Source organism: Cebus imitator, unplaced genomic scaffold (genome assembly GCF_001604975.1).
Source record: "Cebus imitator isolate Cc_AM_T3 unplaced genomic scaffold, Cebus_imitator-1.0 Scaffold199, whole genome shotgun sequence".
Classification (NCBI taxonomy): Eukaryota; Metazoa; Chordata; class Mammalia; order Primates; family Cebidae; genus Cebus; species Cebus imitator.
This window is the reverse complement of record NW_016107514.1, coordinates 4,838,236-4,857,501: the sequence shown is the minus strand read 5'-3', so window position 1 is coordinate 4,857,501 and position 19,266 is coordinate 4,838,236. Positions and strand designations below refer to the sequence as shown.

The window sequence follows — 19,266 nt, the reverse complement described above, 5'->3', positions numbered from 1 at the left end:
ATTTAAGCTTCATTATCTTCAAAGTAAGTCACCCCTGGTCATATAATGTGGATACCTACATGTGTGGGCAAGGGAGTGTCTTATTATTGTCTGTTTTATTACCAAGACTCACTATATTAAAGCACTCTTCCGTATGCTTTCTCTTTAACAATCATTATAGAAATCATTCCAAGATAAGTGGTACAGCTCAATTCATTTTTTAAAATGACTGCATAACATTCAATGATTTATATGTACTACAAGTTATCTGACCTTCTTTCTTATAAGTACGTGTTCCCTTCGTTTCTAATTATGGGATTTTGGAGGGGAAGGTTTTTTTTTTTTAATCGCTACTAAAAATGTTTTTATTGTATTAAAAATAACTCTCTTTGGGATTTTTTAATAAATTGCATTAAATTTATTAATTTTGGGAAAAGTAGCAGCTTCATGATGTTAAGTCTTTCTATCCAAGAGCAAAGTATATGTTTTTCCATTTGGTCAATTCTATCCATAGAGAATTTGCAACCTAATAAGGCTTGTATGCAAATAGTCATGATATAAGAAAAATGGAAAGTACAAATTTAACACATGAAATTGGGGGGGAGGGGGCCAGGAGTACTCCAGAGGTGAGATCTAATCTGTGCAGGATTTTAACACAAACGAAATGGAGGAGGGGAAGGTGAAAGGAGATGGGTATCTGGGAAAAAGCAAGCTCAGCCAGGGAACAGAGACATTCAAGAAATAGTAACTAAGCAGTTCAGAGGAGCTGGAACACAGAGTACGTACAGTGAAGAAACAGGAGATGCGGCCAGAAGGGTACGCTGGAGCTCATCAGAGCTAAGAATGCCAGGACAGGGGAGTTTATCCTCATTTCAGCAGAGCCATGGGAGAAACAGCCAGTTTGGGGCCAAGAACAAGACAAGCAAGATGAGAACTCTATTTTAGGATCACTCAGGTGTGTTTAAGACAGCCTGGGAGGAGAAGGGCCGTGCTCAGTTAGAGAACTATTAAAATGACCGGTCCACAGGAAATGACATGAGACCTGAGTCAGAGGGAAGGAAGTGAGAACAGAAAGGAAAGACAGATATAATTAATACATCCTGTGGCACCAGTAGAAGTGATCCAAATACTCACTAGGTTAGGGAGGAAAACAAAGCAACGTTTCTAGCCTTGAGCCTGGGTGCTCAGTAGGATGGCAATGCTGTAACACAGACAAAGCAGGGGACCATGTTCGGGTAAAAAGATGATCAGTTTCTTTTCAGATATGTTGCTTTTAACCTGGAAGCAGGATATCCAAATAGCTGTATTCTGGACTAGGACCCCAAACGTGAGGGCTGCCCTTATCTTACTAAGGGAAGAAATAAATTGTATTGTTACTCTGGGGAAACCCAGCATGATGAGTTCACATTCTGAGAATGTTGAACCTACTCACGTTCACACTTCATCTTTCAGAAAAAGTTACCGACTTCTAGACTCCTCCTTATCCTACTCTTCTCCAACTTCTCCTTACAGTGTAACCCAGCTTGGAGATAGCCTTTGCCTACATTTTGAGCAGTCAAGACATTAGTCAAAAGTTTTGTAATGATGCTATGAGAAAAAAAAAATTTTCAGCCAACTTTTAGAACTAAATAAATTCAGCTATGTTTCAAAATAAAATTGATCCAATCAAAAATATAGTAAGGGGGCTAGGCATGGTGGTTCATGCCTGTAATCCCAGCACTTTGGGAGGCTGAGGCAGGTGGATCACCCAAACTCAGGAGTTTAAGACCAGCCTGGGCAACATGGTGAAACTCATCTCTTAAAAAAAAAATTAGCCAGGTGTGGTGGCATGCACCTGTAATTCCAGCCACTGGAGAGGCTGAGGTGGGAGAATGGCTTGAGCCTGGGGAGGCAGAGGCTGCAGTGAGCCAAGATTGTGCCATTGCATTCCAGCCTGGTTGAAAGAGCTAGACACCACCTCAAAAATAAACAAACAAATAAATAAATAAATAAAACCTGAATGTTAAAAGTAACTTATAATTTTATTACCCAACCATACTTAGAAATTACTTTTTCTTATAAACTTAAGGTACAAAATGACTGTCAATTACGATTTGATAGGAGAATATATAGATATGTTGTTTTCCCAAAATAAAATTTTGCTGACTCCTGATTCAAGGGAAATAACCAAGGCAGAAAGGACAAAACTAACCACTACTGAAAACCCCAGAATGCTTTTATTTAGCACACACTCAATTTGCAATATATGAATGTGAGGAGGGAAAAATTAATCAACATGAAATTATGTTTTGTAAAAAAGTTTAAATGTACAAACCTCATAATGTTCATATTCATCCACATCAAATGTCTCAAAGTCAAAAAATCCATGTTGTAATCCCTAAAAGCAGAATTTGTATTAGTTTTTCCACGCAAAATTGATAAACCCTACTCATTATTTCTGGAACATCTACTTACAGAAATGATCCTCACTAATCTGGAGAGATAGCTTGAAACCTTTGATTTTTAATGCATACCTAGAAATCTTTTTATAACATTGGCTATATTGCATTAAGACTGTCTAAGAAACGGAACTAAATAAACACTTATGATAACATGAAAAAAGCCCCACAAAAGATACCTTGATTTCTAACTTACATTAGTTTTGTAAGTAAAATCATATGCATAAAACATGAAACAAAATAAATTTACAGTTAGAACCTTTCTGTGACAGAATATATCATAGTGATTACTTCTTTGTTAGGAAAAGAAAAATCAGTTATTATTATGAGTTTTTGTTTTCCTTTTAACATAAGGAGGTATTGAACCCAAAAAAAACCCCTGCATTTTTTACCATATTTTTTTCCTTCCAACTCCTAAAACTCTTAATATTTCTACTTAATAGGCCCTTATGTATTCCTAAAACTCTACCTTGGGAGAATCCGCTTCATGAGGACAGTTTCTGACAAAGTAGAATCATCCTTGACTGCTCTTACAATTTAAAAGAAAAAAACTGATATTTTTAATCACAAAGAAAAACTTTATACTCTTTTTTGTAACTAATGACTTACAACTTTTAAAAACTATCCAGCTTGCTCAGATCTAATATTTTAAAGTGAACAGAGAGTCTTTTATTTTATAAATCATGAAGCTATACAGATTACAACAGAATACAAAACCACAGGTACATTTAAAAGTTACATGATCAAGTCATTAAAAATAGAAAAAGAACTAACAAGCCAAGCTCCAGTACGTCTATCAGTGTTTTTTCAAAACAAAGAACATGTAGCATCTGCATCAGAAACACTTAGGGTAATTCATACTAAAGAAAGACTCCGGGGCCCCACCCCAGGACTATTAAATCAGATTCTCAGTGGGTGGGGCCCAGGATCACCATTTTCAGTACAGCTTCCCAGGTGATTCTTATAAATGCAAAATTCTGATAACACTGGTTTAAACAACCCCTACAGAATAAGCAGAACAAAGTATTTAAATTAGTCCACCCTTTAAAAAAAATAAATAAATAAACTGAGTTCATCCACATGTACCTTTCCAGACAAAAAAGTTAGAAAAATATATATGCTCTGAAGGACCCACTTTTTTTCTCTTTATTTTTAAAGTGTTTGCTTATGTCCATGTATAGTTCACATAACATGGAATATAAACTGTACTAGGACAATGCCAATACATCAAAATCAGAGAAGTGTGCTCCCTAAAAAGGCAAAAATGTGGCCATACTCTATAGGTGCTTAGAAGGGTACTACCAGTGCCACACAAAAATAGCCCAGAACATGGTGCGTTATGTAAGAGAACGAACATACAGGCAATGTTTCAGGTGCTTAAAGACAGGCTGCACAATCTATCAGATCCTCCAAAATCTCATCTATCTTTGAGTTAACCCCAACATGTGATGAAACAAGTTTACACACCTTTCCCCTGCAACAGGAAGGATGGCACAGCTTTCTATACTGAGTTACTAAGTACCATAATAACAGGCAGGGATATTCCAGTGTCAACTCTTTCTAAAATTTTTAAGTGTTATAAAACAAATGGCCAGTACCAGATGGTAGAGAAGGCAAAATAATAACAGTGATATAAATAAATTATTTTTCCTTCAGGCATATTTTCTAAATGCTATAATTAACATTTATATGTTGGGTAGTGTCTCCATAGAAGTTCTTAACTGATATTACTGGAAGTGCATTTTGGCAATATCATTTGCAAGGGTGGGTAAGAGTACCTCTACAGTTGTTTAAGTGGAAAGAAAAGCATTTGAAAACTATTTTAAAGTCTGATAGGGTTTAAATTCATTTTAAATGAAATAGAAACCACCATATATAAAACAGGTAACATATTTATCACATCAATTTTCTCAACTCAAAACACAGCAAAATCAGAAGAGAAACGAACTAGAATTGCTACCGATACTATATTTATAGTCCATGTGACATTGCTGTGTATGTCCTATGATCAACAGCTTACATAATATGTACATTCCTGACTGATAATAAATCATAGTTCTATGTTCGAGATGGAATTATGTACTTTAAGCCCTCACTAGAATTTACAGTATAGCTTGTATAACTTCTCAGATTGTGAGTTAATGTTTCTAAAACATGTTCCGAGAGCTCTCAGATATCTTCTAGTTTAACTTCTCCATTATATACAGTAATAATTAAATAACTATAACTTGGTTCTCAAACTTTAGAGTGCATCAAATCACCTGGAGAGATTGTTCAAATACAGACTGTAGGGCTCCACCCCCAAAGTTTTTGTTTTAGTGGGCCTGGGGTGGGACCAAGCAACAGGGGAGACCAGTGGTTTAGATAACTTCCTGACTCTCCCACACCAAGATCAAGCCTGATAAAGAAGCTAAGCAACAAAGCAATGTCACATGCACTGCAGCTGACAGTGGTGATAAATCTGACCAGGAACACAAACAGTTTACACGACAAAGAAAGGCCCCTTCTACTCTCTCCTCCCAGTTTTTCCTGGTGTTTGTATTTTACAAATCAATCATCCTTCAAGAAGTAAAAAGTCTTCTACTTACTGGCTCCCCTTTCTTCCCTCCAATAACAAATAAGGACGTTGAGATTATTCCTTTCTCATACTTTTTTAAACTACTGTGTCAACTACAGAAAGGAGAATTGTTATTACCTTTCTGATTCCTTGCAAACAGTCGAGGATGGTGAGATTGTAAGTGCAGTTTCCAAAGGAAGCATCCCTATAAACATAAATAAACTCAACATTAAATGTTGCATTTAGAACATTCGAATAATAAATTACAACACCAAAGTCGGCTGGAGATGTGCTTGTTTGGCTTCACAGCTATCAACATGATAAACTTATACCATACATTAGACCCCGCTAGTTAACTACGACAGCTTAACTGAAGCACTTCTGAAATTGCTTTAATCCAACAGGCCGATTTAAGAGCCTGCGTTCCTAAGTCAGACTGCCTTGGCTCCACTTTCAAATCGGTCACATACTGCATAGGAACTTAAGCAAGTTATTTTATTTACCTCTATGATGAATCTTGGTCTCCACATCTGTGAAATGAAGTTAATGATAATAGCTATCACTCATAGAACTGTTGTCAGATTATGTTGTTTTAAATATGTAAAGTCCTTCATATAGTGGCTGGTACATAGGAAGCAATTCATAAACACGAAGACTATTATTATTATTAAGAGTGAATTGGACGGTTTCATTAAGTAAAACATTCATCATTGCAAGAGGTATTCTGGCAGAGGAATAACCTCCTGTCAGGAATATGATAAAAACAAGCATAAAAAGATAAGAGAGACAATGTATGTAGGTCAACAGAACCTAGCAGGTGTTTTCATGGATTAAATGCCATCCCTCCCCTACAACAAAGAAAACGAAAGAAAGAAAACAGAAAAATGTAGTCCGGCTTCCAACATTCTCCTCTGAGTCACTGGGATCCATGAGAGCTTCTAACACACCATGAAGCACTCCTTCAAAAGGAGTGGGAACCTACTGTGGTGAAAATTGAGTGCTTCATACTTTATTTAAGTTTTTCGAGCAATTTAGCAGACCTGCTTTAGGCAACATAAAACTAAAGTATCAAGTTCAGGTCAGTTCAGCAAGAACTGGCACCAGAGCTTTAACACTACAGAGTTCCAAGGTGTCCGAGGTAGGAAACTTGACCTCAAGGCTCCAGGCTCTCTGCCCAGCCTCCCAGGGCTGACCCAAGAAACACAGCAGGCAGACACTGTCCAGATGAAGTCAAAGGCACACACAGCAACCACCAGGAAGGGACAAGCAGATGTTCCGAGGGGAGAACATATTTTTAAGGGCTTTAAGGTATAATTAATATAAAACCAACTTTCACAACCATCCGAGGTCACTTGAGCCTATGGCTGCTAAGCCATGTAACTTCACCATCCTTGAGTTTCAGAATCCCAAGAGCGTAACATAAAATGAGTAAGTTAGCAAAGCAACTTAACAGAATGCTTAAGTCCCAAAACTTCAATTATTTCAAATATTTAAGTCTCATTTCAAAAGGAGGGTTCTTTGTTCTTTTTCTGAACTCACATGTCAGTGAAAAATAAAATAGCCCCTTTTTCAAACATCTTGTAAAAGTATAAACTATATGTTGGAAAGCAAATTTTAATGGGCTATGCTGGAGAAAGGAGTGACTAGGGATCTAAGAAAAATATTAGTTTATACAAACAACTACATATTCCTTGGCAGACACTTGTCTTTGGAGTTCAGAATCTCTGTGCCATGGACCCTCAGTGACCTGAGGAGGCCTGCGAACCCATTTTCTCAGAATAATGTTTTTAATGTATAAGCTAGGATTAACAGAAAACTATTTCAATTACATCTAAATAAAGTTATCAACATATTAAAATACAAATTTACAATACCCCAAAAGGTACTTTTTAAATTAATATATTATATAACAAGACCTAGTGGCAAGTTTGATAACCACCACTATAATTTTGAGGAAGGAATGAGCACAAATAATATTTTAAGAAATAACTGTAATGTGATATTAAATTGTCACTTACATTGCTAATGCTACTACAGTTTATTTATAACATTTATAATTGAATGTAATCCTATAATCGGTAAGGTAAGGTTAATAAAAATAAAGATATAATTTTTTTTCTCATTTAGGTTCTCTGACTCCCTGAATTCTCTCCACAGACCTTGGGTTAAAAACTACTGCTTTACATTTCTTAAAAGGGGGTAAAATTTTCTTTGTATGTAAAAAGAATTTTAAAAATTACAAGAAGTAGAGGTATCCCTTATTCTTTCAAGTATATCTTCCCATGCCTAGACTCAGCTAAACAATTTCATTAATGTAAGTTACCAGAAAAAGTTCCAAGCCTATTCTTTCTGAATGTCTGCAAAGTATGGTGAGGCTCTCATGATACCTCCTACCCCACCGCAGCCACAACCATTACCAGTGGCTAAAAGGAGTGCTCCGGTGACCTGGTGGTCAAATCTGCAGGCCTGCAAAGCTGGGAGGGAGAGTTAACATGCCATCTGACAGAACTAGGCAAGTCAGTCACCACAGGCTGCAAAGGCAAACAGAAGGTGACAAACTGAAATCTAACAAGGAATACAAGAGAATTAAGTCATATCCTCCAGATTGAGAAAGGAATTGGCATGCCTTTTTTGAACACCTACTGTGTCAGGTAATTTAGATGCATTAGCACACTTAATCCTCATGGCAGCCACATAGTGCCAACAGGTTCCCAAAATCTGCCCCGAAAGACTGGACAAGAAAGAAATGGCCTATTAGTGGCATGTGGCTCATACGTAGTCACTGGAGAATACTATAACAGTGAAAGGACACAAAAACATGTTATATATTCTCTGAGGGAAAAAGGGAGAAAGTAAAGATGGAAGATTGAACCTACGCATCTACCAAACCCTATTAAAAGGAGATTTTTTTTTTTTCTTTGAAACAGGGTCTCACTCTGTCAGCCAGGCTGGAGTGCAGTGGTACGATCTTGGTTCACTGCAACCTTCACCTGCTGGACTCAAGTGATCCTCCAGCCTCAGCCCTTGAGGTAGGTGGGAATACAGGTGCAAGCCACCACACCCAGCCAATTTTTGTATTTTTTGTAGAGCCAGGGTTTTACCATGTTGCCCAGAATGGTCTTGAACTCCTGAGCTCAAGTGATACGCCCACCTCTGCCTCCCAAAGTGCTAGGATTATAGGCGTGAGCCACTGCACCTGACCAAAAGGTGAATTTTTAAAGCCCCTTTAAAAAATGAAAATCAACAAAGACAAGGAGAATAAGAGAGAAGACAAAACAATAAAATTTTGAAAGCTGGGAATCATTTGGACAAAGGGTAAATAAGTTGGAAGACCAAGAAAACTGAATACTAAACTGACAATGAAAAAACTGAGAACCTGCTGGGTAATCCCAGCACTTTGGGAGGCTGAGGTGGGTGAATCATCTGAGGTCAGGAGTTCAAGGCTAGCCTGGTTCAACATGGTGAAACCCTGTCTCTTCTAAAAATACAAAAATTAGCCAGGCATGATTGTGGAAGCCTGTAATCCGAGCTACTCGGGAGGCTGAGGCAGGAGAATTGCCTGAACCTGGGAGGCAGAGGTTACAGTGAGCCGAGATCGCACCACTGTACTCCAGCTTGGGCCACAAGAGCGAGACTTAGTCTCAAAAAAAAAAAAAAAAAAAAAAAAAGGAAGATGAGTAATTCTTTAGAGAAATCTTGTTTTAAAGAGGAGTCCAAACCACTACATTCTAGCCTGGGCAACAGAGCAAGATTCTGTCTCCAAAAAAAACAGAAAACAAAAAACTGAGAGCCAACATAATTAATACCAGGTAAGTCTTAAAGCCTAAGGAATTGGCATCACTGGGTTCTCCTGGAAATGAGGATAAAGGAACTGACTAAAAAAAGATCGAAAGTCCATTTAAGAGGCAACATTGCCTCCCATTTTGTAAGTCAAGCTTCCCTGTTGATTTTCCTCCACTCACCAATATAGTCAGAACCATCTCAAAGCAGAATGGTGGCCCACAGGGGCAGAAAAATACCTGCCCCACATGATGTTCAAACTTGAGTGGAAAGGTCCCTTCTGAGGAATTGTTTTCACCTGTGTTGTAACATGAAATGGAGGTCAGGGGTTAGGAAAACAGCAGACTATTGGCCCCAAAAGTCCCCTCCAACTCTGAGGTTATATCCCTATTCTACACCATTGATTATCTCTTTATCTCTCTTCTGGATCCTTTCCAACAGAATTTAAATGTTTTCAGGTTCCTACTGGCCATCCAAAACTTTCCTAGTTCCACATCTTCCTATAATTTCCACCCTGTTTGGATTACTCTTTAAAACAAGATTTCTCTAAAGAATTACTCATCTTCCTTTTTTTTTTTTTTTGAGACTAAATCTTGCTCTTGTCACCCAGGCTGAAGTGCAACGGCGTGATCTCGGCTCACTACAACCTCCACCTCCCGGCTCAAGTGATTCTCCTGCCTCAGTCTCCCGAGTATCTGGGATTACAGGCGCTCGCCACCAAGCTCAGCTAATTTTTGTATTGTTAGTAGAGACAGGGTTTCACCATGTTGGCCAGGCTGGGCTGGAACTCGTGACCTCAGGCAATCTGCCTGCCTTGGCCTTGCAAAGTGCTGGGATTACAGGCATGAGCCACTGGCCTCATCTTCCTTTTTAAAGTGTACGATTCAGTGGTGTATTCATAACGTTGTACAACCATCACCAGTAATTCCAAAGTATTTTTATCACCTCAAAATGAAACTCTGTACTCTTTTGCAGTCACTCCCCATTCTCTTTCCTCCAGCCCCTGGCAATACACTATTTTATTTTCTGTCTGTCTGGATTTACTTATTTTAAACCCAGAGAACATTGTGCATGCATCATCTTACCTAATAATATGTCAGCAACAAGTATCTCCCTACTTTCCTCTCTTCTCTTGATTCCTGGATTTTCCTTTTACCATCTAAACACTACTTCCAACCTTTGCAGAGTCATCCTTCGCCTCCCAGTCTTTAAAAGCCAAACCTTCTCATGGTTCAACTCCAGGACAAAATTCTTCTCACTCCATACTCTCTCCCTCTAGAGGAGGGTCTCTAAAACTTTAGTGTGTATTAGCATCATGTAGATAGTTCCACAAACACAGGCTGCTCCACCCCACCTCAAGTTTCTGATTTAACAGGCCAAAGGCAGGGCTTGAGAATTTGCATTTCTAACAAGTTTCCAGGTGGAGCTGAGGCTGCTCCTAGCAAGGAGCATATTTTGGGAATCATTGCCCTAGATAACGGCACAAATTATCACCTGTCTACCAATGACCCTCAAATTCATCTCTCTAGCACAAACTCATTCTTAAAGCTCAAAAGTAGCACAGCCACCCACCGACATGGCAATTCCACTTGGGTGTCTTAAGGATGTCTCAAACTCACTATATAAGAAGAATCTCTTGAATCTGCTCCCACCCCAAAAAAAAAACAACTACAACGATATTCTGGTCTTGCAGCACTCCGTCTGGGTAAAATCTCCCACAGTCACACAAGCTACAGCCCAGAAGTCCCACCTTTCTTTCATTCCCCTTATCCTATCCCTCACTACGCACCATTGGTTTTGACTCTTAAATATCTCTTGAATGCATTTCACTTGCCAATTCCACTTCCACTACCTTCCTACACCCACCCTTAGACTTTCTAATGGGTTTTCTTCACTGAAGCCAGTGATATTTTTAAAAGGCAATCTGATCCGGTCACTCTTCAGCTATTAACTCCTTACTGACTTTCCACTGATCACAAGGGAAAGTTCAAATCTTCAATGTGGCCACAAGGCCTGGGGATATCTGGCCCCATCTTCCCTGAGTTTCCCAGGCGGCCACTAGGCTCTTCTCACAGAACCTGTTCATCTTCAAGTCACATGTTCTTCCCACTCACTCTCACCTTAGGGTACCCTCCTCAACCTTCAAACCTCAACTCACAGATTACTTGTCTTGGGTGGAAAACCTCCGACCCCACCCTGGCTAGAAGTGGGGTCAGAGATTTTCCCTAAACCTTTTTTTTTTCCCATTAAATTTAACAACAGTTTGAAATTATAGCCTGGTGTGCTTATTTTCTTTCTCTCCCTCTCCCTCTATATCAGTCTCAAAGAAGGCAGGATCTATATGTCTTTTATTCACCATGTTTCCTTAGCAGCTGCATAAAATAGATATTCAGTAGATGTCTGTAAATAAAGGTTTAAATAAAGTAGCTTGGGAGCTCATACCAAGAACTATTCCTATAATATTCTACGGCCACTTTTCTTTACTCAAGTAGCCTAATGCCTCAGTCCTCACTAGCAAGAAAAGCTGTCTTCGAATTAACTCAAAAATCCCTTCTGTGCATTGAAGATCATTTCCTTCTGTTCTCTTTGCCACTGAGTATTAATTGAATAAAGCTAAAAAGAGTGATGCTCACCATAGCGTTCTTTCCTTTTGTCAAGTTTAAACATACTGGTGTATTCTAACCCAGGTGCTTTAGATAGGACACAAAGACCTTTTAGGATTTAAGTCACTGTAACAATGTGCTAAAAAGTTTGCATCCCCACAGTTTCCTTTATTGTAGTTACAGTTTCCAATTGTTTACTTAACTCCTAGTTTGCTTTTGTGTTCATTCATTCATTCATATATATTGAACCAAATATTGATTGAGTGGAATAAGAGGACATATATGTTTCCACCTCCTCACAGAGAGGGAAAAAGTTTGTACACCCCTTGCTACCTGGGAAAACTAGAGCTCTTACTCTTATCACTCATGATAGTTTTACCATGCATTGCATTACTCTGTTAAACAGGTCAACACAAGGCTGTTCTTGATTCAGGAGATAAGGTAATATCCAAACACCCAGGGTTTCTATTCATTCATCTCTGCTGAAGAAAAAAATCATTTGCCTCTAACCCCCAATATAAAAGACTAATGTTACAGCCAACCACTGTCTAGAGGCACCCAAATACAAACTTAGCTCAGCCTCATGCATGACCATCTAAACTGCGTCCACCCCAACAATTCTTTCTTCTTCTTCTTTTTTTTTTTTTTGAGACAGTCTCACTCTGTCACCTAGGCAAAAGTGCAGTGGCATGATCTTGGCTCACAGCAGCCTCCTCCTTCCAGGTTCAAGCAATTCTCCTGCCTCAGCCTCCCGAGTAGCTGGGACTACAGGTGCACACACCACTCCAGCTACTTTTGTATTTTTAGTGGAGATGGGGTTTCATCATGTTGGCCAGGCTGGTCTCGAACTCTTAATCTCAGGTGATCCGCCCATCTCGGCTTCCCAGTGTGCTGGAATTACAGGCATGAGCCACCGTGCCTGACCACAATTCTATCTTTCTAAATGTGATGTCTGGCATACTAGTCAACCGAACCATACGGCTATTACACAGTGATTATAAAAATCCACAACTATGACCGTAGGGGGAATTTGCAGTCAATAAATATTTCTTGAATGAAAAACTAAATCAATGAATATTTAAATAGAAAGAGCAACTGGGACTTTTCATTCTGTGTTTAGTGTTTATTCTGCAGAAAAACAGCAGGAGAAAAATTAAGTTTAAGAAAACTAGAATCACCATCCACAATTAAACGTTAAAAGAAAAAGCTTGATTCACTGGTGTCCCAGTACTGTCTTACATAGGCTCTCAAGAGTCAATTGTTAAATATTCAGAAATTTTAAGAGCCCAAATCAGCAGTGGTGGAAGTATTGTACCACAGAAACCAGCAAATACTTTTTACTTATAGAGCCACTTTACCAACATACAACTGCTTGTAATCTGAGAATCTAAGAAATCATTCAGAATGAAGCACCCTTATAAATATTAATAGTGGGAGATGAAACCAGAGATGAAAGAACATATTTACACAAAATAAGAAAGCATTTCTGGTAATGAAGCTATTCGAAGAAGAAAGAATGGAGAACAGAAGCACAGTGTCTACAATGTGGAGACTACACTAAAAAACACAAAAAGAGCTGATAGAAAAGGGACTAAGAAATATTGGAAATGACTGTAATCCACAATTATCTTAAGTCCATGATTCTCTAAATTCTCTGGGTAACAAATAATTAAGAGGTATACAAAACTGCAGAGCAATGAATTGGAGATGATCATAAAGGTTATCTACGAACCTTATTACAAGCACTGAACTGGATCCCATCCTCATAACCACCACAAGATGGTGAGCTTCTTGAGGACAGGAAACATGTCCTTTATGTGTTTTGGCCCAGAGTATAGTACAGTGTTGGGAAAATTAGTATGTTATAGATTTTGCTGAATGAATTAATTCAGAAATGGATAAATGATCATTACTAAGAGTTCATTTAACTTACGCCTGAACACCTCTGGTGGTAACAATTATTGACTTTTTAAAGCAAAAATGTGGCCAGGCATGATGGTTCACACCTGCAATCCCTTTGGGAGGCTAAGGCAGGAGGATTGCTTGAGCCCAGTAGTTTCAGACTAGCCTGGACAATATAGGAAGAACCCCCTCTCTACAAAAAAAAGAATAATAATTAATTATATAGGAGTGGTGCAAAGCTACTCAGAAGGCTGAGGTGGGAGAACTGTTTGAGTTCAGGAGTTCAAGGCTGCAGTGAGCTATGATCTGGCCACTGCACTCCAGTCTGGGCAACAGAGTGAGACCCTGTTTCTAAGAACAAATAAATAAGGCAGAAAGTATATAAAACAACCTTTAATTATGAGCTTTGTACAATAGCAAAAATACTCTAGATCATCACTGTCCAACAGAAATATAACGCCAGACACAAAACAGAGCCACATGTATAATCTTAAATTTTTTTCATAACCATATTAAAATAAAGAGATAAAAGTAAATTTTAATAGTGTATTTTGCTCATCTAATATATCTAGAATATTCTCATTTTAGCATTAATCAACATAATTATAAATATCTTACATTTTTCTTTTACATTAAATCTTTTTATTTGAGAGACAGGGTCTCACTATGTTGTCCAGGCTGATCTCAAACTCCTGGCCTTGGCCTGGGATTACAGCTGTGAGTAACCACACCCCGCCTTTTATACTAAATCTTTGAAAGCCAATATGTATTTTAAATTTACAATCTATCTCAGTTTGGACTAAACTGATTTCAAGTGCTCAATAACACATGTAGCTACTAGCTGCCATACTGAACATTTCAGCTGAAGACTATGTTGTATGTATACTTCAGAACCAGACAATGCCCAAAATACTTTACACAGCTGTCCAAAGTACATCCTAGTTTCCAGCCTCTGAACAAATCTATGACATATATGTACCAGCTACAGTAAAAGAAAGCACTTATATCATTGAGACCTGCAAGACAAAACTAATGAGAATTAGTAGGGAGGACAAAATCATCTCCCATTCATGAAAGAGCAAAACCACATGCCTCAGGAGGCAGGACCGCCTGTACCTAACAAAAAAACAGAACACAGAATCTCAGCTTTTCAGATTTAACATAAGGCTGTACATGAATCATTTTGCTCATTGAAGAAACAGAGATAAGTGAAAATTCAATTCTAAGTCATGGCTTACAAGGCCAATGAAATCAGCAGAATAAAATCTGTCTAGAAATAGCAATCGCACCAGAAAAATAGACCAAGACCTGTATTCTGGGTATTTTATCAACATCTGACTGACACCCATTCAACCACTAATTTTTCTATTCTTTTTCTAATTTCATAGACAAGGACTTATTCTGTCACAGTGGCACGATCATACATCACGGCAGCCTCAAACTGCTAGGCCCAAGCAATCCTCCCACCTAAACCTCCCAAACAGCTAGGACTACAGATGGGCAACATTACACCTAATTTTTATTTTATATTACTGTAGAGACCAGTCTTACTATGTTACCCAGTCTGGTCTCTAACTCATGGGTTCAAGTGATCTTCTTGCCTCGGCCTCCCAAAGACCTGGGATTACAGGACTAAGCCACCATACCCCGCCAATAATTTTTCTTTAAAAATAAAAAATAATGGGAAATTGGGTTTAACTTAGGTATTTAACAGCTTTTCATAATAAACATTCATCAAAATAACAACTATTACTATGTTCATTAAGGTAAATGACTCCTATCTTATTCAAAACCATCTTTATCAACTAAGGCTATTGGAAATATACGATACAAAGTACAAAACTTTGGCACTAACTCCACTTCACCAAGTTTGGTAAAACTAATCTGGTAGGAATAAGGGGAAAAAAGTAGTCTGAGCAAATTGTCACAACACAAATCACTGAAGCGCCTTCTTGTTCCGGTAGATAAAAAAATAGAATAGATACAAGCCACCTCCATGTCAGTAGTTAATGGGACATGGAGACATTTACAGCTGTTTCTCTTCTCGGATCCTGTATACTGGAGCTTATTTAGCACTTTAGCAAGGAAACTCTGACAGAGTCCTTTTTCACTGTGGTCGAACGTATTCAAAATATGCCCCAGCTGATAAGAATGGATTCAACATGCAGGGCATGCTGGCTAACGTCTGTAATTGATCTGTAATCCCAGCACTGTGGGAGGCTGAGGCGGGCAGATCACCTGAGGTCAGGAGTTCGAGTCCAGCCTGACCAACATGGAGAAACCCCATGTCTACTAAAAATACAAAAAATTAGCACTGTGGTAGCACATGACTGTAATCCCAGCTACTCAGGGGGCTGAGGCAGGAGAATCGCTTGAACCCTGGAGACAGAGGTTGTGGTGAGCAGAGATTGTGCCACTGCACTCCAGCCTGGGCAACAAGAGCAAAACTCTGTCTCAAAAAAAAAAAAAAAAAAAAAAAAAAAAAAAAAAAACGTTCCAAAAAAAAAAAAAAAAAAAAAAAAAAAGAATGGATTCAACAGTCTGGGCTGGAACAGACATCTATTTTCAACACTCAGGAAATTGACACATCCTTACTAGTCAAAACTAATGCAAATTACCTTCCATCAAACCAAGCACCAAAAGCAAAAGTTTATTAAAAATCCATGGTGCAGAATTGACCCCAAAGATCAAGACTAAAACAATGAGGAAAAGTTGAAAATGAAAGGAACATCTTAAAAGAGTAAAAATATTGTTTCCATATTTTGATACTCAAGAGAAAAACACAGTAAAGAGAACTTTCCCTTTGAAGTACAGTTAACTGCTAAACAAACTTTGACAAAAATCACAATATCATATTTAAGCTAATAAAAAATCTGGTTCAATGTTTTATATAAAGAAATATATTTTATGATGACATATAACATCTAGCAGCACATGTTTACTTTATGAAAAAGAACGCAGCCTAATGCCAAGTCCTAAGTGGTTGACCCTTTTGAGCCTTTGTTTAAAGACCTGCAAGTTCTGGCATGCCCAGAAGATCTAAAATAATTACTTTTGCGATTTCCCATTAAGACTCAGCCACAGAGCTCAACAACTGGGATATCACTAAGGGTCATCCGCCAAAACACAACAAACACCTCCCTCAATACAAACATTACGCATCCATTTTAATGATAGATGTCATTAAAGGATTGCCAGTGAGAGGTGTATGGATTTTCTGTTAGAGAAGATTGGCCTCACAACTGCGAGAAAACTTGGATGTTCCTGTTCACATTAGATAAAATACCATTATTTGATAAGCCATCTATTTCTAAGACTCTCAGGAAACAGCACAAAATATGTTCCACAGAAGCTAGCATATTATTCTAATCCCAAGAGATTTTTTTTTGTTCCACACAGGTGTGGATCAGGAAATATGCCTCAGAGTGTTTCAGAACAGGAGCTCTTGCTGGATACTAATGGAAAGTATGGGGCAGAAGGAGGAAAAACAGTACGTTGTAAAATTCTGGGCCAGGTGCGGTGGTGCATGCCCGTAATCACAACTACACAGGATTTGAGCCCAAGAGTTCAAGCCCACCCTGGGCAACACAGTGAAACCTCCATCTCAAAAAAAAAGAAAAAGAAAAAGGAAAATTCTGGGCTATGCAGAGCTAAACAGGTTACTTCATTACTCAGAAACATTCAAAATCTTTAAAATGGAAATGTGCTTTGTAAATCTCTAAGATGGAGAGTTTTAAATTTACTTCATATATATATATATATATATATATATATATATATTGCCATGTTACATCTTACAGAGCAGAAGTTCTCAATCTTGACTGCATATTGGAATCATGTACACAGTTTTTCAAAATCCCAATACTCTGACTTCACCCTTGACCAATTACAGCAAAATTTCTGGGCACAGAACCTAGGGATCAATAGTTTTTTAAAGCTTCCCAGGTGTGCAGATTAAGTTTGAGGATTAACATAACTTTGAGAAACACCTGTAAATTCTAGCCTCTTCTACAAGCTTTCAGAAAAAACTAAAGGAACAGGACATCCAATGTTCAACCAGCTTTATTTCATTAATGTCAGCAAAATACTCTGCCTAAACTTACCTCCGGACTGTCATGATTTTTCATGCCATGCTCTCTGGATATGTCTTCAAAACTAGGTCCCTGGATGTTATTTATTGTCAGCATAATTTTGTTCCCTGTTTAATTTTATATGTCATTTTAAAAACTGGCTTTTAGCAAATTTAGGAATCATCACCAATATTTAAAAACTTACCAACCTGATACATATGGACCAATAAACAAACAAATAAGTATAAAATGAATTTAAAAGCTCAAGAGGCATCTTAAATAGGATTTGTACAATTTAGATTGGTTATATTTTTGATGTTTTGTGGGACTTTAAATGTTCACAAATACTGTTTTGTGAGCACCCAAGAATGTAGATTTGAAAGCCACTGCCACTGACTGCCATGAAAACAATCTGGACATTCCACTAAGGGTCAGTGATCTCCTGCGACTTTAGATGAGCTGAGATTAATATGATTTGTTTGCTCAGTAGTACACACTATAATTTAGTAGTACACCGAAAAGAAGAGAACCTAAAAAGATTCATACCCCGTTTGTCAATTCCAACTCTGCTGATTCTGACCCCAGAACTGAAAGGCCTCTTGTTCCCCTGAAGACCAACTGCCAAGCCAACACTGAAGATGGGTGACTCAAAGAATTAAGGAAGATGGAAAACACTCCTTTCCCTTGATTTTCAGCTAAAGTCACTCTTAATCAACACATTGGCTATTCTCAGTAAAAGTGAGAAGTATGGTTTTTGACACAACTACAATTCAATGGAACACCCTAAGACTGACTCACAAGTGACATCACAACACTTGTTGCTGTCACATAAGCCAGGAATTCAACTATCTCTAAAGTCGACTAGACTAAATTTAATCAACAATAGGCAGCAAAGCTACCCAATTCTCATTTGTTGTTAATTTTAACTAGGTAAATAGAATCTAAGTAGGAATACAATCAGATCATCCTCTTGGTTATAATAATGTACCCATATTGTTAACTTCATATTACATATCCTACCTAATGTAACATTATACAAAACAACCTATGCCATAGAAATAAATAAATATAGTACCTAAAATCAGTACCTGGATTGCTGTTCTCCAGTTTTCATCCTAACATGAAAGGCATTCCATGGGGCCTACACCTGACATCTCTCACCCACCCATTTCAGAGTTAAGCCTCCTTCCTCAGTATTCCCATAACACCTCTCTCCTGACTAACAAAGCACTGTAATTGTTTTACACAACTACACATGTATACAGACTATACACTGAGCTCTCCTGCAGCAGGTACCAAGCTGTCCTAAACATCATTAGATCCACAGGACCATCACAATGACTGGCACAGAAAAAGTAACAAATACATTTTAATATACTTGCTCCCTCAGGACAAAATAGGAAAAGAAGCAACCACAGCCCTCAAGAGGAGTCAGCCATGCAAACAAATAATAATAACACAAGGTGTTCGCTTTAATGTTGTACGTGGCCTTGTAATACATAAAATGTAATAGGGAATTACAGGCAAAGAATCTGCCAAGTCTCTCCAGAAAAATTAGGGAGGCTTTACGGAAATGACCTGCAAAGTAAAAAAATTTTGAAAACCGGCATGATTTAAATTCACAGTGGCCATAAAACTCTTTTTACTGGAAAGAAACTAAAATATATAGCACAAATGAGAACACAGGAATTTCAGTGAAAAGTGTACGTGAACATACCAACCACACTTCAACAGGCCTTCAAAATCCATCTTCATTTTTTTAAAATTTTAAATAAAACAATTACATTCAAATAGAAATTTCTTTAAGGCTTCTCATTTTTAATTAAAAGTGTTAATATATCAGCAGTTGGAAAAATCTAGACAATGAAGATAAAAGTGTAATTTAATAAGAAATGGGATTTTATTTAAGAAACCTGGTGGATAATAGAACCCAGATT

The 19,266-nt window shown here is 37.9% G+C and overlaps 1 protein-coding gene across 8 annotated transcripts in view; it reads right to left on the bottom strand.

Annotated features, from left to right (window-relative positions):
* Window positions 1–19,266, bottom strand: part of CDC14A (cell division cycle 14A) — a 181,632-nt gene that overhangs the window by 88,178 nt on the left and 74,188 nt on the right. For all 8 annotated transcript variants that reach the window (XM_017547617.2, XM_017547619.2, XM_017547623.2 and 5 more), the window contains 2 exons: window positions 5,113–5,179; window positions 2,294–2,356 (listed from right to left, as the gene is read on the bottom strand). In XM_017547617.2, the coding sequence (XP_017403106.1) occupies window positions 2,294–2,356; window positions 5,113–5,179 (130 nt within the window). The remainder of the gene's footprint in view (window positions 1–2,293; window positions 2,357–5,112; window positions 5,180–19,266) is intronic.